The sequence below is a fragment of the Sphaerodactylus townsendi genome, linkage group LG07 (assembly GCF_021028975.2).
Source record: "Sphaerodactylus townsendi isolate TG3544 linkage group LG07, MPM_Stown_v2.3, whole genome shotgun sequence".
NCBI classification, from domain to species: Eukaryota; Metazoa; Chordata; class Lepidosauria; order Squamata; family Sphaerodactylidae; genus Sphaerodactylus; species Sphaerodactylus townsendi.
In genome coordinates this window covers 54836662-54864476 of record NC_059431.1, presented here as the reverse complement: position 1 = coordinate 54864476, position 27815 = coordinate 54836662, and the positions used below count along the sequence as shown (strand labels likewise).

Sequence of the window (27815 nt, the reverse complement as noted above, 5' to 3'; positions counted from 1 at the left end):
CCTTATATACCATTCTGAGTTTCTTGGAGGAAGGGCAGAATAAAAATGTACTAAATAAGTCTGTTTGTCATTTATGAATACATCAAATTTGCATTACATGCTAGGCAGTTTTCCTTGTGATGACTTCGATGCCAAACTTCTGGAATGACTAATATATTAGGATCTATTGAAAACTTAGTTGTATTTTCCAAGTGGGTTAGTGTCAAAGGTACATGGACTGAACTGAACTGAAGAGTCATCTCTTTAAAGGTTTATGTGTGAAATACTATCGAAACAGTAGGTAGAATACAACAGGATGCTGTTCCTGATGTTAATCCCTGAGGCCTGATTATCTGACTCAAGATGAAGTGTTGAAAACATACACTTTAGTGATGAAACTGAGACATGGAGATTAAGCAGCTTGCTCATTGTCTCTTCATCTCCCTCATGCTCACACTTGTTCGCTCACTCACTCTGCTTCTTACTGAAATAGAAATTTGGCCTAGACCTTACAAATTCCAGTATATTGTCTCAGTGCAGCGCTGTTAATTAATTTTTGATTTTTGAAGACGTGATTGCTCTCAAAAGGGAGTGATACTCAGCACTGCTGATAGCAAGTAATACTTCTACCTAATCAATATACAGTAGCTATCTCCTTTTATAGTATCTTAGTTTGATTCTCACTTCAAACAAAGTTGGAGGCAAGTTTGGGCTTTCTGCATTCACATTTTCCTTCCTTGTAAGTTCCTGTTTCTTCAGGATTTCCCCCCCTGTTCTGTACATGTCTTGCTCCCTCTAGTGGTTGCTTTGATATTACACAAAGGTGTGCCCAGCATGTGCTGGTATAATATCTGGTATAATACAAACTGGTATATCGAATTGATCACTAGAAGTAGAAAAATATGTGCTGAATGGCCCCACCCCAACTGTGGAAACAGGAACTTACAAGCAAAGAAAATGAAAATTAAGAAAAGGCTCATGTTTGGAAGACATGGGAATTTATACATTGACCCCAATCTAGTTAAACAGTTTAGTTCACACTTCCTGAGGTTAAAGAACCCCACCCAGGACTCAGACATGTATAGCCCCAGTTGTATCATTGGCAGTTGTCCATCAGAAAATGGGAAAGGGGTGATAAGAGTGATTGAATCCATGCCTCACTTTCACCAGTATATCAAACCAGGTTGATGGGTGGGCTGTGTATTGGTGGTACTTCAGGACTGTGGTGTGGTATCTGACGTTCCTGTAGTGGGCTGTGTATTCATGATATTTGTGTATTCATGATCTGACTGCTGAGTGAGCTGGACAATATGGATGTCTGTGATAGTAGGAATTCAGTCTTTTGCCAGTACCAGGTTTTTGTGAAGTGAGTCCCTAGTCTGACAAAAAAGATTAATAATTGGAACTGGATGCATTGTCTCCTTTTTTACACATTCAAAAATCAGGAAAAAACCCAGTTCAATTCTGTGGTAGATTAAAGTAGAGCAGAAACCAAATAAAGCTATTCTTTGCTAATTCATCCACTATGTGATCTCAGTAATTATGCATCTCATAATATCACACCTTTCCCCACCTACATTCTTTTGGTACGATGCTGAAGAGAATGGCCAGATTGGCCCTATGTGTCAGCAGTGTAAGTCACTTTAACTAAAACTGTGTTCTTATAATAGTTTATGTTTTAAAAAAAGTAAATTAAAGCCTTAAAAAGTCCAAAGCTAGCTACCTAGAAGAGCAAATAAAAGCATTTTTCACAAATGAAACTTGACTCAAGCACAATCTTCCTGTCTCTCCTCCCTCTGCTACTCAGCAATTTCAGTGGACACTGAAAGTGGCTGGACACCAGGCCAGATTGGAAGCAAGAGAGGTTTGCCTCAGCTGGCTTGTGAGCCTGATAAACCTCTCAAGCTGAGGTAGCCAGTCTGGGCTGGCGAGCCTGCTGGGGGCTTGCCAGCTGAGGCAGCCCCTTGAGCCTACCTGAGGGCCTGACCTGGCCCGACGAAGTCACATTTATGAAATATCCAGCCCTCGTAACAAATGAATTCAACACTCCTGACTTAGCTGATCCATCCTCTATTCATTCTGCCTGTGTTGTAACAGAGCATCCCTGCAAGCACTGGGAAAGGGAGTACAGAATGTCCAGGAGCATGTAACTGATTGACTTTAATGGCTCACGTGGACAGGGTTGGCATATTGCATATGTGTAAGCAAGTTGTAACTTGGAGGGTGTGCATGTGTGCACTTGAATTAGTTTCAGCAGAACAAAGTTTTGTATGTCTGCTAGGTATGTATATATACTTGAAACCAGAGAGCAGTGTGACAAATCTGCAAATAGAACAATCCATTCATCTTTATTCTGCCATAGTAGATCAGCAGAAGGGGCCTTCTTAACAGGCAGTGACTCTCCCAAAGTAGAAACGGAAAGAAATAGGAAGATTATGTTGGATTTTGAGTGTTGTGGTACAATAGGTACTTTGATGATTGGCATAACAGTGAATGAAACGTTTTAAACCTAGTTAATGATTTCTTATATAAAGAGTCCAGATGGTTTGACCTAAATTTGACCCAGTGTGTTCTTTTTACAAAAGAGAGGGGAGGGGGTTGATCTTAACGAATATTAAAGATAAAAGTATATAAGTGGAATGTACGTTTGGTTTTAATCAATAGTAAAAATATATAATGGTAATATTAATTGTAAAAGTAGATAAGTGAAATGTACGGTTTGGTTTTTTTGCGTAGCTTTGCCACCGAACAATTGAAATGCACACATTTTGACTATATTTAAAGAAATAACACTATACATTTTGACACCTTCTAGTCATGCAACCTTGTGCTTTTCAAATCACATCCCTATCTCACAATTTAATTAAAAATGGGTTTATGTAGTTTGGGCCTCAATGATGTTGTGGTTAAGCTATCCACACAGAGAATGTGGACAGTTCTTGTGGGTCTCTTTTGTTAAGATCTTGAGTGTGGAAAGAAAATTTGGATTACTAAGAATTTTACTAATCTTCCAGAATAATAGTGTGACCAAGAAAGACTTACCTGGCATATGGGAATACTGCCAGTGATGTAGTTATAGATTTTTAAGGGGAGGAGGTTCGGGGGCCATGTCCACGCCTCCCCAAGCCCCACCCCCGGCCTCAGTGCTTATAAAAGCAGCTCTCCGAGGTGAGGGACGGCAGACTCCCTTTTCTCCCCCCCCCCCACCGGCTGGACTTCCAGCTGGCAGTCCCTTCTGCCCTTCCCTCCAGGCAGAGGCGTAGCTAGGAAAAATGGAGCTCGGTGCAAAATCTGAGTTTTGTGTGCCCCCCCATTGGCAGCCACTGTGATGTTGGAATCCACCCCAAACAGCATCACTGTTTAAACTATGGTGTTTAAACTAGGGAGCCCAGGTTTTTCTTTTAAATCCACCTTAAAGGGAGAATCTGGGGTCCACAGTTAAAACAACATTGAAAGTGATGCTGTTTTGGAGTGGATTATCCCCCACCCTGAAACAGCATCACTTTCAATGTTTACACTGGGGACCTCAGATTCTCCCTTTAAATCCATGCCGAAGGGGGTGGATTTAAAAGGAGAATCTGGGGAAATTTGGGGGGGGATGCCTACTGTCAGGGGTGCAATTGTTAAGCTAGCAGCACCAAACTTTCAGGGTATCTTTAAGAGACTCTCCTGATAATATCACCCAGGTTTGGTGAAGTTTGGTTCAGGGGGTCCAAAGTTATGGACCCTCAAATGTGTAGCCCCCATCTTCTATTAGCTCCCATTGGAAACAATGGGGGATTGGGGCACCCCCTTTGGGAGTCCATAACTCTGGACCCCTGAACCAAACATCACCAGACCTGGGTGGTATCATCAGGAGAGTCTCCCAACAAATCCCTGATATTTTGGTGCTACTAGCCTAAAAACTGCACTCCCTGCAGGCCAAAGACTGAAAAAACACTAAAAATATGAAAAACCCACAAACAGGGGGGCAGAGCTTTGGACATGTAATAGGGGGTTGAACCCAAGAACTCACCCCTTACCTACGTCCTTGAATACTGCACCTTCAAGAGTAGGGATGCCGGCCTCCAGATAGGACCTAGGGATTCCCCAGAATCATAGCTTATCTCAGAATTGTAGCTCATCTGAATTATATCAGAATTATATCAGAAAAAGTCTTTGGTAATTTTCTCCCATCCCTTGCATGCCACCCCCTCCCCTCCCCTCCCCTCCCCTTCCCTCCCATCCCTCCCTCTCCTCCCTTGCATGCCACCCGTCATTCCCTCCCCTTGCATGCCACCCCTCCCTTTACTAGGGTGGGTGGGCCATGTCCAGATGCTTGGTCCCCTCCCCTTTCCTCCCCTCCCTTGCATGTCACTCCACACACCCTCACCTCCCCTTCCCTTGCAGGAATCTTACCCAAGACTTTTTTTGATATGGTAATTTTCTGAATTATAGCTCATCTCCAGACTACAGAGACCAGCTCCTGTGGAGAAAACAGATGCTTTGGAGGGTCGATGCTTTGGCTTGATACCCCACTAAGGTCCTTGTCCTCCTCATCCTCCACCCAGGAGTTTTCCAACCTAGATCTCGTAACCATACTCCATCAGTGGCTGGGGGACATGGCAACCCTATTCAAAGTGGTAAAATGTAAATCTAGTTTTGTGACTGCTTCCTTCTGGAAGAGGTGTTTGACAGATTGGTTAGATAGACTTATATATTTCTATCCATGCTTCTGCCAGTTTCATGGAATATTTTTCATTTCACACAATATTATTAGTACAGAGTATTTTATATATATTTATTCATGAAAATATTTATGCCCCTCCTTTTTTTGTGGTTCAAGGTGGCTTACAATAGTAATTGAAAGAATATTTCTAGTTAAAACCAGAATAAAATAACAAACCCCAAATCCTTTCTTGTTGATCTGCTGTCTTTCACTCTCTTTCCTTCTGTAGACAGAGATCCATCTTAGCACTATGAGCCTTAAGCACCAAATCTGTATTTACTTATAAATCTGATAGGTGGCAGACTTTTTAGAATCTGAAATAATGGCAAATTCTGTATTTTGGCATGTCCAGGTATTGTAATCGTTTGTGACTGCAAATGACACCAGCACATTCAGGAAAGAAATCCAATGTGGTGTAATGGTTAGAGTGTCAGCCTAGCATCTTGGTTGAATCCTGTTGTAAATCTTATAGAAAAACTTGGTAAGTTTGCAAAGTTATGCAAATAAGGAGCAGAGTCAGTTGCTTTGTAAAGAAAAAGGTATACTGACTATAAGAGAAGGGTAACTTGGAATTAAAACAACAAATTACTTACTAACTGGCTAGCTAGCTACATAAGCTAGCCGGCTCTAGCTATCACCCAGCATACAACTGCATCTGCACTCAGACAGAGACACATGTGCACACACACAGAGAGTAACACACACGCATGCAGAGACCAAGAAGCAAAGTTACCTATATAACCTTTGTCTTACGTGCAACTTGGCATTTCCTTGCATGCATTGCAAGCAGTAATGCATTTGGAATCTGTCGTTGATCTGGCAACTATATTTTGCTTTTGAACAGTCCAAATGATCAAGTTGTCTCCATAGAAGAAAATGTATCCACTTGTAGACCTGTAATCCAATTTGTCTTCTGCTCAGTCAGCATTCATATATCCCTCTAGCCATCAGTTGTCACAGGGTGAACTCTTTAGTTAAATGTCCATGGTGTTGATGAGATATCTGGCCATTCTTTTGACAGCTTCCCAATTGTGGTGATTGGGTGAATTTGTTTTTCTGCTTAAGATTCCTACAGCTGCAGATATATCAGGCCTTGTGACAGTACTCAAGCACAGGAGCTTTCCAAGTGCTTCCCTGTAGCTATGATTGTCTTCCATTGGTTCTGTCTTGCAGGCTCAGGTATGCAGGATCCATTGGTGTGCTCGCTCCTTTAGTATTTTTCATATTCATTGATTCCAAAAAGTCCAGAATGTTGGGTTTCTGATGAAGAAGAAAACTGCCATCTTGGGTTCTCTCCATTTTTATTCCCAAGTATTGCTTTGCTTCGCCCAGCTGTTTAACCTCTACAGCCTGGTTTAAGGTACTGGCAATTTCTGCTTTATCCTCTTTGCTCTGGCAAAACAGCAGCAGGTCATCTACAAAGGTTTGCACATATTGATATTGTCCATCTTTCACTCTGGTGAACAAACATGGCTCAGCTTTTTCTTGCTGAAATCCTTGATTTTTCAGTAGTGCAGTAGTACTGTTAGAGCAGAGGCGTACCGAGGGAAAATGGTGCCTGGAGACAACGAGGTCTCCAGGTGCCTCACCACTCAGGGGCATGGCTCAGGGGTGTGGCCACACCCCAAGCCCCCCCCCCCGGCTGCCTGGTGCCCAGTTGCTACTCTTCCTAGAGCCTGGGGAGAGACCGCTTGCTGGCCTCTGGGACGTGTTTTATAAGCACGGAGGCCTGGGGACGGGGCTTGGAGTGACCCTGCCTCTGGGAGGCCTGAACCCCCCAAGCCCCACCCCAGCCTCTGTGCTTATAAAAGCACGTCCCATAGGCCGGCAAGTGCTCTTTCCCCAGGGTCTGGGGACAGCAGTAGCAGAGCTCCAGGGAGCCTTGAGGGGGGTTGGGCGGGGGCTGAAGTGTGTGGCCATGCCCAAGCTCTGTCCTTGGGTGTGCAACCACACCCCCAAGCTCCACCCCCAGCCTCCGTGCTGATAAAAGAATGTCCCAGAGACCCTGGGCTCTGGGGAGAGCTGCAGCCGGGCTCCAGGGAGCCTGGGGGAGGGGAATGGGTGTGGGGCAGGGTGTGTGGAGCAGATCTCCCCTTCTTCCCTGGAGGCCAGGGGTGGGGCACCAATGCTGGCCTTCCAGTCACATGTCTGAAAGGTGTGTGCCCGGAGACATGGATATCCCCATGTCCCTAGGCTTGTACGCCTCTGTGTTAGAGACTCATTCCATGATCTAGCTGCCTGTTTTAAGCCATACAGGCTTTTCTGAAGCTTATATACAAGTGGTCCACTCAGGTTGCAGTATGCCCTGAGGCAATTCCATGTAAATTTCCTTTGATAATTCTCCATTAAGGAAGGCAGTTTTAATGTCCAGATGCTCTACATGCATCTCTCTTGAGGCTGCAATGCTCAGTGCTGCATTCTGGACCAATTTCAACCTCCGGATCAACCACAGGGGAAGGTCCGCGTAGAGTGAGTTGCAATAATCTAATCTGGAGGTGACTGTTGGATCACAGTGCCTAGGTCGGTCTGGGAGAGGTATGGGGACAGTCGCCGTGTCTGGGGCAGATGAAAAAAGCTGTCCGTGCCATGTGGGCCACCTGGGACATTCAGAACCACAGGCATTTTCTGCTTCTTAAAACTATTCTGTTGTGCTTGATTTCCATTCTTTATGATTAGCTTGGGCTGCTGTCTTGCCAGACGTATCTGACAGTAATGCTCACTAAATAAGCAAGACTTACTTGCGAGTAAACATGGATAGGATGGCACTGTTAGTCATGCAGCATCCTGACGTGCAGATGAAGTTCATTTTGGTGTGAAATTTTTAAAAGCCTATTTCTTATTGACAGTACTTAGCTGCAAGTCCAAATATGGCCATTTTACTTGCAGAGTAGAAAAATGGACATTTGAGGCACCCATAACTCTTTGTCTGCTTATTGAAATGAGATGTGCACAAAGCACAAAAGTCTGATTTGTTTGCTTTTGTTGTAACAGAGTTTTGTAGAGGATTGTCAAGTATTTGAAGTGTTATTGAACTTCAAACAATGAAATTTTATACACAGGATCTTCAGTATTAACATTTCAGATTTGGTTATCTTTTGTCATCGTTAGGAGACAAAACTGAGAGTTCTGTGAATATATAATAAAGTTGGATGAAGTCTGTATAGCAAAATAATTCATAACCAACAAGTGACCTGTAAATACTATTTGAAAGAAGTTACAAAACCTTTTCTCAGGCTTTGTAAAATTTAATTTTAAGGTATCATCCTGGAGGTATAATTGGTGTTGCCAACATTAGAACTACTCCTGTTATTTAGGTATTTATTTGGTACTGGATTCTGGATGGAACATAAAAGTTGTGTAACTGCAGACTTGAAAGACTTGGGGTCTATAACAGACACCCAACTCATCTTTGTTTTCTTTTTGCTCACTTTGAGGGCTACAATCCAGCATTTGTTTACTTGGAAATGGCTGTTGTGGCATTTGGAGAGTGTTTGTGTTAAAAGTCCAAGTGTACTCAGGTCAATGAAGCTTCAACTTCTCCTCTAGAACTGGAGCACATGATTTTAATGAATAAGTACTTCTGGATGGCCCAGCCTAGCCTAATTTCATCAGATCTCGGAAGTTAAGCAGAGTCAGCCCTGGTGAATATTTGAATGGGAGACCACCATAGAATATCAGGGTCATTAGGCAGAGGAAGGCAATGGCAAACCACCTCTGTTAGTCTCTTGACTTGAAAACCCTACTGGGTCACTGTAAGTTGGCTGCAACTTGATGGCATTTCACTCACTCACTCACTCACTTACTCTCTCTCTCCCTCCCTCCCTCCCTCCCCTGGTAAACTCTGGCCTGGATAGCACAGACTAGCCTGATCTTGTCAGGTCTTAGCAAAGTCAATCCTGGTTAGTATTTGGATGAAAGGTCTTCAAGAAATACCAGGGTCGTGATGGCAATGGCAAACCACCTCCAAATGTCTCTTGCCTTGAAATATCCCACCAAGTATAGCCATAAGTCGAATATGACTAGTTGGCCAAAACAAACAAACAGACAAACCTTCTGGTAATCCAAGAGAGTCAGGAAGTTAATTGCAGATTTTTGTCTCCACCTTACAGGAAGTGCTCACTGGGTGCTTTGTTGGGATTTTGAAAGTCTGTCACAGCTGAGTTATAAAAGAGTTAACTGTTTGTATGTAAACGAGTTGCTGAAGTCACTGTTTATGACCTGATCTATTCATTAGCTATTGTTCAGTGAGATAGCCATTGCTTACATGCTAGTGAGCACATCTGAAGTTATAAAGTTAACTCTGTTTCTTTGTTTGAGCACACCAGCACCACAACGAGCAAGAGATAGCAGATAGGTACCAAGATGTAACCAAATGTACAGTAATGTAGACAGAGGTGGGATCCAACCAGTTCTCACCACTTCTCTAGAAGTGGTTACTAATTTTTTCTGAGTTCCGAGAAGGGGTTACTAAAGCAACCTCCCTGCCCAATAGGAACTGGAGGTGCGTGTGTGCGGCGGTGCCACTGTTTGAATCCCACCACCATCGGAACCTGTTATTAAAATTTTTGGATCCCACCACTGAATGTAGATGTGTAACAGGAAAGAAAGGATTTCTTGTTTTATCTCCATGTAACCCTCCCTTATAGTTAGTAAATTCAATTATAAAAAGCAACAGAAAATCTGTCTCGTCTGTTCTACTCTGCTAATCTCTCTCTCTCTCTCTCCCTCTCTCTCTCTCTCTCTCTCTCTCTCTCTCCCCAACATGCTTTCAGTTTTACTTCCTACTTCAGAAGTTAGCACATGGAAGGAGAGAACTATAGTTAAAATATTAAACCTTTGACATCGATTTTCAACTTTGAGCATGCTTGTTTTTCCTCCTTTTAAAAATCTCTTCCGTCTTAATAACAAAGAAGAAAACAGGGAAGGATTCCCTTTTGCTGCTGGCTACTGTTTGCCTTGTGCTTGTGCTTTCATGTGATGCTTGCTGCTAGCTCTGCTGCTGAGACTTTGAAGATTGAGCCTTCATCAGATAGGCATGCAGAAAGCTTTATCGTCAGAGATGTTGAATTCCACAGCCAGCCAGACTGATCCTTCAGAGATTCCATACTCATTGAGAAGTTGCAGCATGTCTGCCAATGACAAAGAAATTGGCATTAGAGCAGAAATTGGTGCCAAATCATCAGTGATCTCCAGTCAATCTTTTAAGGAGATGCAGTGAAGGGACACATCATCTAAAACTACAGATGTTAGAAGAGATTTATATACCTAATCTCTCCCATTCCTCTAAAGACTTGAAGGATGAGGATATCAGACAGTGGCTGCAGAAGTATATGGGAAAATCCATGGCTAAAAGGCTCAGACACCAAGGGAGAGGAAACACCGTATACATTCTTCTCTCTCCACTGGGTCTTCTAGACTAAGGCAGCTTGTAAAGCATTTTGGGATCACAAATCTTCTTCCCCTTATGGTACCTGTAAGCCTTGCAAAGATATTTATTTATTATTTAGAAGTTTGTGACATGTTTTCACCTGCACAGCCATCCCTGGTCTGGAACACTGCACATGAGAGGGGGAGATTTTTGCAGAGAGGCTGAATGAGTGGTTGCCCGGCAACAAGGCAAGGGAAGGGGAAGATCTCCAGCAGAGAGGCAGAGAAGAAGCATTGTACTCCAGAAGGGAGTGGAGAAGTTCTGAAGAAAGCCATTCCAGAGGAAGAAAGCATGAGGAGTTATCAGTACAGTGGCCATTTTCTGGCACTGCTGTTTGATTTTGTTTGTGGGATTTCTTCTGCTGGGACTGTGACTAGAAATGGTTTCCCAAAACTTGTGAGGATGAGAGACCTCATCAAGTGTGCAGTGCAAACTATTTGCAGTTTATGAGTCAGAGCCTGAAGACCTGGATCTAAAGGGGCCTTTGATTTGATTTCTATAACCTTGTTATGGGAAACACTCACCAGAATGGGCTTTGACAGCAGACTCCTAATTCTTATTAAATCTTTGTATAGCGATACTGACTGCCAAATCAAATGCACCCAATCTGTGCACCCCGAAAATTTCCATTAACATTAAGGTGTCAAACAGGGTTGTGTTTTGGCTCTGTACTTTTCAATTTTTTTCTGAATGAGCTCAAACCCACACTGAAAGATCAAAACTCACACTGTCCAAGGATAAGAGAAGCCCAAATCCCAATCTTATCATATGCTGATGATGCAGTCCTCTTATCTTGCTCAAGAATGGGTCTAAAGCATCTCCTCGCCAGCTGCAAGGCCTACTGAGCCAGCAATAGCCTTGCTTTGAATCTTGAGAAATCCAAGACACTGGTATTCTCAAGGGCATGTAAACGTACTAGATGGGCCCAAAACAGTAATTCCTTTGAGCAAGTATTTCAAATATCTGTTACTGTATTTCCACCACAGTACAGAATGGGCCAAGCATAGGGACATGGTGACTTTGGCCTGTGCTGGAAGTGTCTTGGCCATCTTGCGCTTCTTTTACAACAAGGGTCACGAATTTGTACTATCTGCAATAAAGGCCTTTAATGCCAAGATGACCCAGCAATTACTTTATGTGGTCCAATATGGATGGGTGCTTCAAATCGATCAGTTGAAAGGATCCAATCCTGCTTTCTGTGTGAGATCTTGGCTCTACCCAACTACATATCCTATGCTGTCCTGTGTTTAGAGACTAGCCAGCATCTCCTAGAGACCAGAGAATGGCTAGCCACTTTCAGATTCTGGATTCACCTCTGCTTTAACCCAGAGGATACTAGTCTATCAAGCTTTAGCTACTTTGCAAGTTTCAGACTGGATAGAGGGAAAATATTATATTTAGGCTTCTTATTAGAATCTTTGGCTATGTTGCTTGCTAAAGTTGAGACTATTCATTGAGGAATATCAGAATCTTAATTATTAGGAATTTCCCTTAGTGCAGCTAGCACGGCCAAATACTTTCACCAATTAACTCTGCCCAACACCCGCAGAGCGCTGTCACTCACAAGGTGTAATGTTTTACCATCGGCAGTTATGTTACGGAGATGTTCAAAAATTCCCTATCAGGAAAGAACATGTGCTTATAGAAACTGTTGGTCACATACTTTTACATTGTCCTTTTTATAGCACAATTAGTCATTCCTTGTTGACCGCTTTTTTTGGTCAGCAAAGAAGGATTTACGGACCAACAGAAAAACTGCCTGATACTAAGTAACACGTCTTGCATTGTAACTGAAAAGGTCGCAAGGTTCTTGTGTTTTGCCATGAAACAACATTCACAATTAAATACAAGAGCCTGATGTGAACTCACTGAACAACTGATTCCTGGTTCAAACCACACTGAGACAATATTGTATTTCAGATTATTTATTTATTACATTTATATCCTGCCATATCTCCAGGGATTCAGATTATATAGTTTTATTAGTTTTTGTTACAATGGCTGTTTCCACACGGGTGGAATACAGCATCCCAGGGACGCTAAAAACAGCGTCCCTGGGGAGGGGTTTGCATGGCATAGCGGCAGCCTCGCAACCCCCGAGCTGCGCGAAGCCGCTGTTTCCGAACCTCGCTCCCTGAGCGAGGTATTTCAGAAACAGCGGCTTCCAACTGCTGCTGCGCGAACGGCAGCGGCTGGAAGGCGCCATTTCCCCCTCCCCCCTTTCCTGAACGCCTACCTTGTCTCTTGGCTTCCAGCTTGTCGCAGAGGCCAGGGGACACGCCCCCCTGGTCTGCGACTCCAGAGCCATCGCTTCAGGCTGCGGGGGCATGTCCCCTGGCTTCTGCGACAAGCTGGAAGCCAGGAGACAAGGTAGGCGTTCAGTGACGGTGCAGCCTGTGCAAAGGCTGCGCCGCTGCCTGCCGCCCTCCTGGGACTATCCATGCGAATGGTCCCGGGGGGGTGCGTTGGCATTGTTTATGCCGATGCACCCCCGCACTGTTGCAGTGCAGAAAGGGCCTATGTTATGTATTGTCCTGTATAGTAAGGTTTTTTTTTACAATGCCAATGAAAGGTATTTGGATTGGATTGGATTACTACAAATTGAATACCTTGGCTGATGTCATGGCTGATACAGCATTGGGGTAAAGATGCTCCAGCAGATGTTATAAAATGTTATAAAAATTGATCCCTCCCTCATTCTATGCAGCTTTGAAACACCCAGAGCCCCTCGGGGATAGGGTGGTATAAAAATCTAATAAATAAATAAATAAATAAATAAATAAATTTATTGAAACTGTGTTCTCTGGTACCAGGGAAGAGCAGAGCATTGGAATTTACCATGGAAATTCCTTCTATCTGGAATTCACAGGAAATCATTTTATTCCACCTGTTTAATGGGAAGAGGGGCATTTGGGAGTTGGATCAAGTACCTGGCCTTGCTTTTCATCTGCTGACAGTGTCATTTATTTACAGTAATGTTGAAGTTTGCTTCCTCTCTACTGTTTTTCCTTGATTCTACATATTTAACTTTTCTAAGTAGGGATAAGTTGTTCTGAAAGAATAGTTATACAACTATGGAAGCTCCAGACTGAATTGTTTTGGTGGGCACTTCCTCTAAGGCAGAGACAAAAGTCCACAATAAACTTCCTGCTCTCTAGGATTGTGGGAAGTACCCATTCATCAAAATGATGTAAATTCCTTCTACTCAGACGACAATACTCCATTTATTGGAGCCCTGAATGTTGTTTTAATGAGCACAGTTAACTGCTGATGGTATGTTTGTGTTTGTTTGCAGAATTTGGGATGGAGCAAGATATTTTTTAGGTAACCTCTTAGAAAGCTGTTCTGTAGTAACTGTAATTTGGATTAAGTTGATGATATTTTTTTTTAAAGGCTGTGTGTGTGTGTGTGTGTGTGTGTGTGTGTGTGTGTGTGTGTGTGTGTGTGTGTGTGTGTGTGGATGTATGTATATAAATGTATATTATAATCATCTGCCATAACAAAGTTACCTTTCTGTTATTATTCTCACAGTACTGGCTGGATCCTGCAAAGAGCCTTACAGAACATAAGGAACTCATAAACAGTATGTATATGTTTATGGGTTTTTTTGGTATATAGGCCGCCCTTCCCTGTACGGGCTCAAGCGGTGCACACCATCAATGAAACAACAGTAAAATTAATAAAAGTCCACAGTTATGTCCCTGTGCCATTTTTCCATTAAGGGATAACAGTTAAATTAACTATGATGCTTAAAATCACATTCATACACTCAAAGGCAGAAAGGGTGGGGGAGGGAGAAGGGAAAAGGAGAGGGGAGGTTCTTAGATGGATTCTGTTGCTGTCCTCAACCATGAGCCTGACAGGCTAGTTTAGACATTGGTGATGGAGAGGTGCAGAAAACACAACATGTGCAAAGCAGGCACCTTTAAGTTTGGAGGTTTGTTTAAGAGTCAAGAAAGAAACTGGAAAAAATGTGAAAAAAAACACATTTCCTATAGGACTTTTTCATTTTTTTTCTTATGAATTTTTTTTTGGGTGTAGTGGAAGAGATATTGTTATCTTTTCAATGAGTAAAATAATTTAAAGCAAGATCTTGCTCAGAGTATGTAGTATCAAGATTTTTGTATAATACAATCTACAGCATTAGAAAATAATTGAAGGCAGTAGCCTTCTCACTTGCATCCAAAACACTGACTTCTGATCCTGACAAATTGAAATGCTGAGGTTATTCAAGTGTGAAGTATATTTGTGAGATAAGCCAAGGACACAATGAAGGTTTCAGATTCTTCACACAATTTCTTTTACTTTTCTTGAAAAAAATATGGCTATCTCAGTTCTTAATTCCATAACATAATTCCCCAAAGCTCTAAAGGCAGATTTTCTGCTCAGCATGAAAGGTGCACTGACAGTGCTTATGAAACCCAACATTGGGCCTTTCCCCACTTCCCTTAAGCCCTGCGCTTACTGCGAAGGGAGGAAGTAGCGCGGATGTCCTCGCGCACTCCTCGTTTAATTACTGAGAGGGGCGGGCGCATATCGCGAGTCAGCCATGTTAAGCTGCTGCTGCTCCAGCGTTTCCCCTCAGCGCAGCATCCCAAGCACTCTTTCCCTTCAACGGGCGCCTTTTGATGCCCCCCCCCGGCAGAGCGCTGCGGGATTACGTTAGGGACCCGAGCTGGAGCACGCCGCCTGGGGGGGATGCTGCTTGGCGCAATTGGAGAGCAGCTGCTTGTGGCATAGAGGGGAAGGACGAAAGTGGGGAAAGGCCCATTGTCTTCCAGTCAAGTCCAATCTTTGAAAAAAAAATTCATCCATTACTTGGAGCACATCAGCAGCTTTTGTGGTAGCAAGCAGTGATTCATTAAATTCTTCCTTAATGCACATATCACTGGCGTACACCACCAATTAATTGATAATTGATAATCAATCAACCATTGATAATCAAACCAACATAGAATAGGGCTACCAGCTGAGCTCTAGCCGGGTAGGGACAATGTAATCAGCATTGCCTCAATATGGTGATGTCACTTTCAGGTACGTGCCAGAAGTGATATTGTTGGGTTGATGAGATATTGATTCCACACACACACTCATCCTTGCCCAGTTATGCTCTCTTTTTTCTACAGAGACCAGGCACCCTAGCACCAGAACCCCCACTAAATGAACTGCATCAAAAATTAGGTCCTTTCCTCTAAGCATGATACTGTACAACTCCAGTTAATCTTATGAAGGCTTTTATGAAAACTATTGTTAATGGATTGTGGACCCTGCAATTTTACTCAAAGAAAACCAGAAATCCACAGGAACATTGCTAAGTGTTCTCAGTTCTACGTGGAAGATGCTTCTGTATTTAGATGATTGCCATTACTTTAAAGCACTAAGATCAGTGGATTACTCTAGTTTCTGAATTGTTTCCTGGGTGGGAAAAAAGGTGGTATAGCAACCCAAGTCTGTGGTCCAGTGTACTGTTCTCAGTGGGGCTTTGGGAAAATAGAAGATTCCCAAGGAAATGTGTTGCTGTATGTAGGTGTAATATAATGTGCAAAACAAACATTGTTTATGAAAACTTCAAAAATAATGAATTTTCTTATTTCTAATAGCTGGTCCTCCATATACACTGTATTTTGGGGTTAAATTCTATGCAGAAGATCCTTGCAAACTAAAGGAAGAAATTACCAGGTATTGTATAATTAACATCTAGCCATTATGGATAGGACATAGTAGGTACTTTTCAAAACAGTAAAAAATTGAGCACTTTGATTTTTAAAAGCAATTTAATACTATAGCTTTCATTGCTTGTTATGCACCTTTTTTAAATAATGAGAAACATCACTGTTTGCTTTGACTTGTGCTCCAGTATTTGTATTGGTTGTGGTAGGGAAGTTTTCTTTCTGTTTGATTTATTCAGGTTTGTATTTTGTCATGATGGAACGAACTTCTATAGAAAGCCATAGGATGAATGGTATAAGTTTATTCTGACATAGCTTTAAGGAATAAGTTCTGGATGTGCATTTATTTTCAAAACTGAATAGTCTATCCAAAATATAACAAAGGTCCTTAATAAAAGGTTCACAAATTATGGTCTATAATGCAGTAATTCAAGCCATTATTCATCTTCCTAAAGATGATACAATAATTAAATGCTGGTTGTGCTGCCTTCAAAGTAGACCTTTTTTTTTTTAGTATGTAGCCTTTTTCTTGTTCCAGCAGATGGATTATGTACGCAGAGCTCTAGTGGGTATCCAAGAGCCTGTTGAATGAGCAATAACAGATTACATCTAATAATATGATGTATATATAAAACTGTGCCTGTTGCTTAGGGTTGCTTGGTCTCCAGCTATAGCAGCAGACCTCCCAGCAGCCATGTTTGTTGTACTTCAGGCACCAGCAGGAGGAAATGGGGACATGCACTGGTATTGTTCTGGCATACTAATGTCACTTCTATTAAAAACCAAAAGTGAGGTCATGGATGCCCTCTAAGATTTTTCAAAAACTCTAAAGTTTTACCATACTAAATACCTCCTAGACCAGGGGTAGGGAACCTGCGGCTCTCCAGATGTTCAGGAACTACAATTCCCATCAGCCTCTGTCAATTGGCCATGCTGGTAGGGGCTGATGGGAACTGTAGTTCCTGAACATCTGGAGAGCCGCAGGTTCCCTACCCCTGTCCTAGACCATCCCATAATGTCACTTCTGGTTTTCAGTGTACTGGCATGTTAATATACCAGTCCCCCCCCCCCCCAATAATCCCCTCACCCCAGGGTTCTTCCAGCAGCCTGGCAACACTTGAGTAGTATAGTTGCTTAGGTAGTGTTTATATGTTGGGCCATGTATTTATTAAACCAATCCCAGATAATTATGGTAGTGTACACTAATGTTTGTAAGGCTAACAAGCCTTACTCTGTACTTATTGGTGTGATTTCAAATAGGTTGCCTGGGGAAACCATGATGTCCATTGATGTGTTTCTTGGTGCCCACTAGCTTCTTGGAGATAAAATCCGAAGGGACATGAATGGAACAAAAAAACAGCAAGTTTTAAGTCAGATGACTACCAGTTGCCTGACTAACAAAACTCTGAGCTCATCCAGACCACTTGTTTCACTTCTACGCTCCTTTAGCTTGGCCATAAACACCTACTTATGTTAAAGGACTTAACAACCTGTCCCTGGGCACAAACCTTCCCCTTTGGAAACAGAAACCCAGCAATGTGTTTTCCCTGAAACAGAAAGCTATCTACCAGTGCAAGTAATTACAAATAAAATACAATTTATTTCAGGTTTTTGCTGTGTGCTGCTGTATTTCCCTAAGCTAATCTAAATGGTACTTCTTTAGGATAAAACTGTGGTTGTAAAATGTTAGTGCATTCAGATCTTTATCATTGTCATGGAGGCAGTCATTGGTTGGTTGAGGCAAAGCAGGATAAAACTCAATCCATCAAAGACAGAGGTCTTGTGTGTGAGTCATGAAAGGGGAGGAGGGGGGTTTCAGTCACTGTTTCTGGAGGGGGCTTCTCTATCATTAGCTCTCTCAGTCCAGAGCCTGGGGTTTGTCTGGATTCAGTTCTCTCTATGGAGACTCAGGTTACCCACACCGCTGAGGTGGCATTTTTCTATCTGCAGCAAGCACGTCGACTGGCCCCTTACCCCTCCCAGACTGACATGGCCACAGTGATCCATGCGATGGTCACCTCCATGTTAGACTATTGCAACTTGCTCTACACGAGCCTTCCCTTGCAGTTGATCCAGAAGTTGAAATTGGTCCAGAATCACGTGTGGGCGCTGACTTCTTACGTGGTAGCGTTCCATCGCATAGAGATCAGGCATCTCGCGTACATAGCGCTGTCCCACGCCTGCACCGGCTCTCTTCTAACAAATTCAGAATCATCTTCAAGGTGCCATTGCCGTTTAACCTTTAAGGCACTCTCTCTCTACCAAATCATCTAGGGCATTCCATATCACCAAAGGGAACATCTGTCCCCATTTGTCCCTGTTCGATCTCTGCGTTTGGCAGAGGACCCAGTGGCGTAATGTCCATTGGGCAAAGTAGGCACCTGCCCTGGGCTCAGGAATTTTGCAGGGCATGCTCCTGCGTTTTTATTTTTTGGGTTTTTTCATGTTTCGGCCTGCAAGGGGTGCATTTTTAGAGGTATCAGCACCAAGATTTCAGGGTATCATCAGGAGACTGTCCTGATGATACCTTCCACGTTTGGTGCAGTTTGAGTCAGGGGGTCCAAAATTATGGACCCCCAAAGGGGTATGCCCCTATCCCTATTGTTTCCAGCAATGGGTAGAGCCAAGGAGATGGGGGCTGCACATTTGAGGGTCCATAACTTCGGCGAAACCCCTGAATCAAACTGCACGCAAATCTTTCAGGAATGTCATATCAGGACAGTCTCCTGATGATACCCTGAAATTTTGATGCGTCACTAACTTAACAATTGCACCCATCGGCGAGCCAAGGCTGCACTCCCAGAAATTTGGCCACAGAATCTGTAATTTCTGCATTGATTTTTTCCATTGAGTGGCATCAATAGAGAATTTCTGAGTGCAGCCTGTAGGGGGGGTGGACATTTCTGGAAGGAACAGTCCACAAGAAGCTTTCCAGGATATCTTCAGGAGACTGTCCTAATGACACCCCCCTAAGTTTGGTGAAGTCCTCGGTCCAGGGGATATTAGAGTTGCTGGAGCCCTCAGGGAGTGCAGCCCCTATCTCCTTAAGAATATTCCCATTAAAAGCAATGGGGGATGGGGAGGCCTACTGCTTTGGGGGTCCATAACTGCAGGAATCCCTGTTTCGCAAACTCTGCACACCAAACTTGAGAACATCATCAAGGACAGTCTCCACAGAGACCCTTGACCCCATCTCGGTGCCCATCCTCCTAAAGATATGCCCCCTGCAGGGCCAAAGGAAATGCAAAACGCACCAAAGAAATAAAAGCTGGCATCAGAGGAGATCTCCCGGATGTTATCGCAGAAAAGTTTGGATCACATGGAAGAGTTTGGAAGTGGAGGGCTCAGGTCATGGCCCTCCTAGCACCTCTAGTCCCAGCTCTAGAACCACCAGAAGCCTTGCTTCGCCTGCTTCTCCGTCTCGTTGCCAGCCCCTGCGTCCTCAGAGTGGATGATCTTTCGTAGGATGGGACTAGCGGAGTCAGAGGTGCACATGCACCTGGCTGAAGCCCACCTACCGCTACTCTCCCCTGGATGCTGCCACTGCCCACACAGCTGCTTGCCACCCCCCCACATCTCTGTTACATTTGGCAGGTGAGGGGCCTAAAGTTCAGCCAGCAGGAGGGGGGGAGCCTGAAGCCACCAGGGGAGGAGGGCGGAGGAACTCCACCTCCTTCCAGCTGCTCATGGGGGGAATCAAACTGGTAGGTTTTCTCCCAGGGCTCCAGAGTTTTGCCTCATGATACGCCTCTGGGAGGGACATAGAACAGTTCCACTTTAGGGGACCTGCTGTGCAAGACGGCAAGGTTGTTCCAAAGGGCCTTTGGGGAGGGTTGGCTTATTTGCTGAAAGTGCTCGTCCCCCAGCCCCGTATTCCACCTTGGGGGTTTGTCCATATTACACCGCCCGCCCAATGAGTTCATTGTTTATGTCATCATCTGATTTTGAGATGGAGGTTGGAGCTGGTTGTTAATTGCATTGGCTGGTATTTAAAAATATTGTTTTATTGATCATGATTTAATGTGATTGTTTTATTGGTTGTACACCGCCCAGAGCCCTTTGGGGATGGGTGGTATATTAAATCTGATATATAAATAAAATAAATAAAAAATTGTCTAGTAATGTTGTGTTCTACGTTTGTTTTTAGGTATCAGATATTTTTGCAAGTGAAACAAGATGTCTTGCAAGGCCGCTTGCCTTGTCCTTTCAACATTGCTGCTCAACTGGGAGCTTATGCAATACAATGTATGTGCTTCTGGTCAAACAATTTATGTATTTATGTTGCCGATGCTTTCTGGTCAAATTATATTTTTAAAAGTATTCTATGCTTAGTATAGATCTCTGAAAATGGCACTTCTTGCTTCCTTCTGTTATGTGAAATGTTCATTACTCCTATACTCTGCTTTTTAACATTTGCAGTTGCTACCTCATATGTAGGCCTGTCCTCTTATACCATGGCGGCTAAGTTTACTGAGGAGTCTTTGCACAGGGCTTTGTAAAAAGCTTTTTGGAAGTTCATGTTTTTTATGTCTACTGGATCACACTTAAGTGCATGCTTGTTGTCACCATCTAAAGTCCAAAATGTATTTTATTTATTTAAAACATGTATATGTGTCATCTTCAGAGGCCTGCTTTGTATGGCTCAAAAATAGAAGATAGAATTATGAAAACGTAAAATCATTAAAATGAACACCCACTAAAAATCAGCTGATAAAACCTAGAATCTTAAAAGTGCACTAAAGTGCTTTTTAATTGAGAAGCATAAAAATCCAGATTATGAAACATTTGGTATCCTTAATTATCCTCATAATAGTCCTCAGACTTTGGACAGATTGTAAAAGCCAATTTAAAAGCTCTGTCTCTGTTTGCCGCCTGCACACTTTTGTCTGAGGGAGCACAGGGAAGAGGGGTTTAATGAGAATGATCTAACTTGCTGGATAGTGTCATTTAATCGCATTTGTGTCTTTTTAGTTTTGATGGGACCTTTTCTAACCTGGAAATTAAATCATCTGCTTCACTTTGTCGAAAAAAATGCAGTTGAACTGTGATTAGTATGAATGTAAAATCACTCCTCAGGGAATGTTTTCCAAAAGAAAAGATGAATCTGGGTTCAGTTTTTAGCAATACTACTTCTGGAGGTCGCAAATGTGAGGTGTATTTTGTATAGAATTTAGGCTTGAGGCTCTGATTGTAAACAATCTGAAAGATAAACATTCAGAAATAGGGTCCAAAAAGGCTACTTGTGTGTGATATCCCAACCGATTATCTTGTGCTAGCTTTAAAGGCTGAGTGAGGGCTTTGTGTAACCACGCTGGCTTTGTGAGAACTGTCATGTTGCTGTAAATCACAAACCATTGTGCAGTCATAGCACAGAAATGGAGGAGAACAAGATACTTTACGATCAAGGTATTGGCAGCTTGTGAAAATGCTTAAGTATACCATTTCCTAAAGACACAATAACCTGTTTTATTGGTGTTAGCATTGAATGGCTGACCAGTTCCACTGTAGTACCATTGATGCATACCGCTGTGTATCAGTTACACTATTAATTCACAAATTATTCATTGGGGCACCCAGTAGGTCATGAAAGAACTACAGCTGTTCTCTGAAAAATAGGTTCATTCAATAATTAAAATCTCCTGTGAGCTCAGTGACCAGAGGAGGTTGTCTGCTGTATATCTGCATGATTGTTTGAACTTCCGCTGGAACTGATGAAAGCTGGTGGTTGAAACCAAGTTTAATTGTTGCTTGTATTATGTCAATATAGGCTGGAAGCAAGTAGAATTTCTGACTTTATTGTGTCAATGTATCAATGAAAGCAAATTGAATTCCTGCCTGCTCTGATGTGGTTGAAGCAAGTAGAATATTAAAGAACCACAATATAGACTTAAGACTTCATTATTGTATATTATATTGCCAGGTCATTGGGCATTCACACAGGCTTCTGTTTTCATTAACAATTTCTACTGTGTGTTCCCTTGTTTGTATTTTTGATTGTTTGCTGTAGCACTACTTTCTACCCATTAGCTTCTGATGTACTGCATGTCTGTGTTGAGCATGATAGGATCATTCAGTTGCTTCTGATATAGAGAAGCAGCAGAATTACCTACTCTCTGATGATTCGGCTCCTTGCTATAATTAATTTCCATAGAAAAGCATGCCTTGAACAATGAGTAAAACATATAGAATCAGAGGGTATGTGTTCTAATGAATGTGGGTGATTCTTATTCTGATACAATTTCGAAGATGTATGCTTCACTTATGAAAAATTTTGGAGACTTGGAGTTGGACATGTATGTAGTACTGAGAAGACAGACAATCCATTATCAACTGTTTCATTGAAAGTGCAGTAATTTGATGAAAGTTATGAGCTCATAATAGTGGCTCTGTACTACTTCAGGTTGTTCTCAATTTCCCCTTTCTTGACCTCCCAGCTTTGTGTTATATTTAATTGTGTTACATTTAGTTCTTATGCTTGTGTTGGGATGTAAGATTGTGTTAATTATAAAATTGTGTGGTGTTTTTGTGTGTGTGTGTGTTCTGTATAGCTGAACTTGGGGACTATGACCCGTACAAGCACACTGCTGGCTATGTATCAGAATACCGCTTTGTTCCGGACCAGAAAGAAGAATTAGAAGATGCTGTAGAACGGATACATAAAACTCTGATGTAAATATTCAGTTGTTATTATCTGAACTTCATTAAAAAGCTAAATAATTCAAGGAGAAAAGAGAATTGCCGTGAATAATGAAGATTTTTGATTTTTGTTTTAAATCTGAACAGTTTCTATCTAGTCTCTCTGAGATTATCTGTGCTACATACTTAACCTGGTTCAATAAACATGTTTCTGATAATATTTCTGCCCCTCTTGTCCTGCATACCTGGAGAGTGTGCTATGTGCAGACCTCTCTGTGTTCATGATTACCATTTTTCATGAAAGGGACAACATGCTTATTTTGCAACTTCAGTAGGTGCTAGTGCATACCCTCACAAATCCTGGTTTTGATTAGCATGTATGGTGGGTGGATAGAGGGGGGAAAACATGCTGCCCATTTCACCAAAAAACAAAACAAAAATAAAAACCAGGAGAACTTGGGGAACCTTTAAATAAAATTTCTGGAAACATAACATATGGAAAAGGCTAGAATTATTGCCTATTCCTAGATGACTCTGAAAATATCAGTTTATAATGTAGATAAATCTTTACTGTTTCTGGAACACATCGTGCAGGTTAGAAACTTTATGAACTGGGTTCTTTGTACCAGTGTTTGCCCCTTTCTCGCCACTTAGCTCTCCTTTTTTATGGAAAGGAACTGTGCCAGCAGGAGTTCTCAGCAATCAAATGACAGTCTAAAAACCCCTGCTCTCAGATATGTTTCTTTTGCTTTATTTTATAGTCACTATTTACATTGCAAAATAACAATATATGTTAATATCTTCAGCTTCCAACCATAGGCAGAGAAAGATCACATTGTTTTTTAAACACAGAACTGCACTCTCTGCTCTAAGAGAGATAAGAGTTACAACATCAAGAGATGACAAACAGTGTTCATAATTTGCAATATTTAGCTCATCAGCATTAATTTAGTTGTTTGGCAAAATCTTCCACATCAATCAGAAAGTTGAGGGAAAGGAAAAAGCATATTTCAGATGTGAATCAGGTGATTATGGATTAACGAATCAAGAGGGGCGGGAGAAAGAGATAAACGATTGCAGGTTTGAATGCCATATCCATGCTTGAAAACAACCATTTGAAGAAACTTGAAGTGGTAAAAAAACTGTGGCAGTGTGGTTGAAAAAGCACTTGGCAGTGGTCATATTTTTTAAGAACTGTACTTATTACTTGCTTCTGGGCGCAACTCATAGTGCTGGTTTTACCTTTAAAGAGTCTTCTTTTATATGATTCTCCCATCTACTATTTTTGAGAGGCCCTTCTTCAGACACCTTGACCTTCTGACTGAGGTGATCATAAGATGAAGTGTTTGCACTGGAGGTGGCATCATGAGCCTAAAGAAATGGCACTCTCCCTTCTTTATCTTAGTAAGAAATATATCCATGGGTACAGGCTTTTATATTATATCTTGATTGCTGAGAGTGTCTGCTGCCACAGTTCCTTTCTGTCAAAAAAGGAGAGCTAAATAACAGGAAAGGGGCAGACATTGGTACAAATATCCCAACTCGTAGGGTTCATGACCTGCATAGTATGTGTAAGTGGATGCAAGAATATTGGCCCTCTTCATAAGGCCACATTGCTTGCATCGGAAAGTCACATGAATATAATTTTTCCCAATAAATATTTCTGTATTGAATAGATATCTTTATGATTATTATGTTAAACAGGGGCCAAGTTCCAGCTGAGGCAGAAATGAATTATTTAGGAGTTTCAAAAACACTTGAAATGTATGGAGTTGACCTTCATCCTGTCTATGTAAGTAATATTTTATAACAAACCCACATCAGTGTAACTGAATTACTATTGCAGGAAGTTGCTGTTGTCAAGCAATTGTGTGTGTGTGTGTGAGGGTTATTGGTCTCAAATGCACACAAAAAGCTCAAGGTGGCAATCCACATATGTAAGAACTTTGCATGGACTTTGATGTACACCATAGGGCATGGTTAGAGAAAAATATTTTTAAATGAATAGGGCCTGGATAATCTCTCCCAGTAAAATATCTTAGAAAGAATAGGATGTATGTGAGGAAGGCTGCTACTCTGCTAAACCACCCTGGCATGTTAGAGATAAGCAAACACAGCAAATCAAAGTTTTGGGGCACCAAATGGAATCCCATGAATTACTGAGACCTGCGCACACTCTAGAAGACTGCAGCACGTCTGGCTTTCTGGTATACTGGTTGCAGGCATTCAGAGTTCTTGTTCAATTAAGGGAATTAGTGTGGGATCAAAGAGGAACTCTTAACCAGCCACAGTAGGTCAGAAGATCTCCCACTGCAGAAGCAAAGTATGGCCTAAGTCCTGTTACTCCTTTTTCTGAGATCCAGATCCACAAACATTGTCAGTCTAATCTAACTCACAGAGTTGTTTTGAGGATAAAATGAAGAAGAGAACAATGAAATCACACTGGCCCAAGAAAGATGGGGCATAAATTAAGTAAGTAAATAATACTGCCATGATCGTGATCGTTCAGGGTAGCCAGATCTTGATTGCCCCGGTTAATATTTGGATGAGAAACCATCAAGGAAATCCAGGGCTGCTTTGTAGAGGCAGGCAATGGCAAACCACCTCCGTTACTTCTTGCCTTGAAGACCTTACAGTGTTGCCATAGATCAGCTGCAATTTGACAACACTTGACATATACATAGGCACATGTTCAGTGAAATGATTGATTTTTTCTTTCAATGGCAAATTCTCATGCTGTATCATGATCAGTTTTTGAAATTCTGTTCAGTTTTTAAAAGCAGCTTAAAGGACTCAGCAGTTTCCAGATGACAGAAGATTCAGCTCACAAAATGTAAAGTCAAAAGTAAGCTACTTCATAACCTGGTACTCTCCTATTCTCCCTTTAAATGAGGCTTAAATCCATAGGAACACATACTTTGAAGAAACATGGACTAAACAGGCTTATGCTTAAGGAAGACTAGTAGGCTTTGGATGAAAGAGTTTGGATTTCCATGCAGAGGACAATTAACTGTACTGGAAAAAACAATGTGGACAACAAATCTGAGGAATTTATGCTATTTGTTGGAAGAAGGGGTTTATTACAGTGGATGTGTTTAGACAGGAAATATCAGAGTACTTCAAGAACGTAAGGTTCATGCTGATGTTTCCTAGAAGCATCCAGGACGTTTAAAAATAATTTCAAATTGTATCATGGAGCATCTTACATTTTGTGATTTTATGTAATAAGACATTCATCATTTTTTTTAACTTTTAATTAAACTTTTATGATTTGTAATTCTGCTTTTGACAAACAACACCAAAACCAGAGATTAAGCTGAACTCAGCAGTTAGAGTTGAAATATTTTTATTTTTATTAAATGGTCTTAATCTTCAAAATGTTGTAACCTTTTAAGAACCTTTTAAGAACAAAAACTGTAAATACAAAACTAAGGTTGAAGAATGCCTTCATTTGATGACATTCGATCAAGATTCCGTAATAAACTGGAATTTCTTATCAGTTGTTATCATTCTCCTGTTTGTAGAAAGACAGATACTAAAATTAATCTTTTTGAAAGTTCAGTTGTGGGGTTTGACTGTGGAGAGGTTTGGATCCTGTTTCTACAAACTGCATACAGAGATTTATTCTGTTCTGAAATATCTCTGTTATTTTCATAATGTTCTTTCTCTGCCTCTGTGTGTGGAGGATTTGCATACACTTTCTCTTTTCTGACAATTGTTTATGAGCCATGATACATCCATACAGCTTTCCCATCTTCAATTGCTTCCCATTAATTTAGTGGTTCAGGGGAGAAACTAATTTTGGGATCCACAAATGGGTTTGAATTCAGCCAGCTTTTTTGTTCAGTGTTGACCAGTCGCCTCTCTCTTTACTACAGTCTCTGTCCCATGTGACTTTTGTTCATTCAGATCCTGTAGCCTTTTTGTTGGTGGAGAACCGCCTCCTCCCTTTGTTACCAGGTTGAATAGTAGGTTGGATCCCACAAAACTTAATGTGCTTGTCCGCAGCTTTTGCACAAGTGGAAAACACAAGTTATTGCTTGTGTAGCTCTTGTGCTAAGTCAGTGGTTCTCAACCTGGGGGTCCAGACCCCTTTGGGGGTCGAACAACCCTTTCACAGGGGTCGCCTAAGACTCTCTGCATCAGTGTTTTCCATCTGTAAAATGGATAAATGTTAGGGTTGGGGGTCACCACAACATGAGGAACTGTATTAAAGGGTCGTGGCATTAGGAAGGTTGAGAACCACTGTGCTAAGTCAACTTGACTACTGGTCTTGCAGAACAAAAACTAAGAGAGAGGCCTTTGGAATGTGAATGAACATTGTCAATAATAAAAGTTTTACATACAGATTAGAAACCAACCGAAGCAAGAACATTACCTAAGTTCTTTTTCTCCTGTAAAATGAATGAGGGTCATATTATTTATGATGCTGGAGTTCTGTAGCTGGAGCTCCCAGTGTGCAGTTGGCCTCTACAAAGTAGATGCATGCATAAGAGAGAACGAGCTGTGGAAACTTATGTGAAGCTTATTGGAACTCTTGAATCAGACTGTTTTGAGTTTTGAAGGTGTAAGCTTCACAAAATGATATCCTTTAAGTACATGTATGTGTTTACATGTATCCTTTTAAAATTATTTTTTTAGGGTGAAAACAGATCTGAATATTTTTTAGGATTAACCCCTGTTGGAGTGGTTGTCTATAAGAATAAAAAGCAAGTTGGAAAGTATTTCTGGTAAGTGAAGTCTGTCAGGTTCGTCCAAATAGCAAAAACGTGGCTTAGTAAATCATGCAGTATAAGCATATATTGTATCCAAACTTTTTTTGCCAGCTGAAGGTCATTTATGCTAGTTGAAGAAGGAGATTTTTGTCTCCCAGAATTGTTAGTGGAGATTTTGCTGAATTCCAAGAGCAGTGTTGTTCCTGGAGCTGAATTCCAGGAACTTCTTTCAGGGATTCTTCTTCCTCCTTCCAGAATTGGGAAATGCTCCCCCACCCTGTAGCCTCTCCTGATGGGAACTGCAGCAGGGAAGGTAAACTTTGTGGCTGCAGCTTTTGGGAAGGCCTCTGTGCAAGTCAGTGCATATGCAGAGGGCCAGACCAATGCTGGTGGGTCAGCAGCTGAGGGGCCAGAGGGCCAGAGAGGAGCACCTGTGCAGTGTGCATTTGGTGCCCCACCCCACTGCCCCGCCAGAGTGGCAGGCTGGAGAAGCAAGTGTACACCTGGGGTGCCAATGCAGGCTGCGTGGCTGGCTTTGGGCTTGGCTGAGCTCAAGACAGCAGCTGTGGGGATGGAGGGCCAGAGAGGAGTGGTCTTTGAGGTTGACCCAAAATTCTATGCCTTCTTGGATTAAATAGATTGTCTACTTTTCCTCACTCTCTATCTCATACAGATGATCT

At 42.0% G+C, this 27815-nt stretch overlaps 1 protein-coding gene across 2 annotated transcripts in view; it reads left to right on the top strand.

The window, feature by feature from the left end:
• The window catches only part of EPB41L4A (erythrocyte membrane protein band 4.1 like 4A), a 108527-nt gene that overhangs the window by 47724 nt on the left and 32988 nt on the right, over positions 1-27815 (top strand). For both annotated transcript variants that reach the window (XM_048503140.1, XM_048503139.1), the window contains exons 4-9: positions 13647-13698; positions 15716-15794; positions 19932-20029; positions 22333-22453; positions 24125-24212; positions 27062-27150. In XM_048503140.1, coding sequence (XP_048359097.1) covers positions 13647-13698; positions 15716-15794; positions 19932-20029; positions 22333-22453; positions 24125-24212; positions 27062-27150 — 527 coding nt within the window. The remainder of the gene's footprint in view (positions 1-13646; positions 13699-15715; positions 15795-19931; positions 20030-22332; positions 22454-24124; positions 24213-27061; positions 27151-27815) is intronic.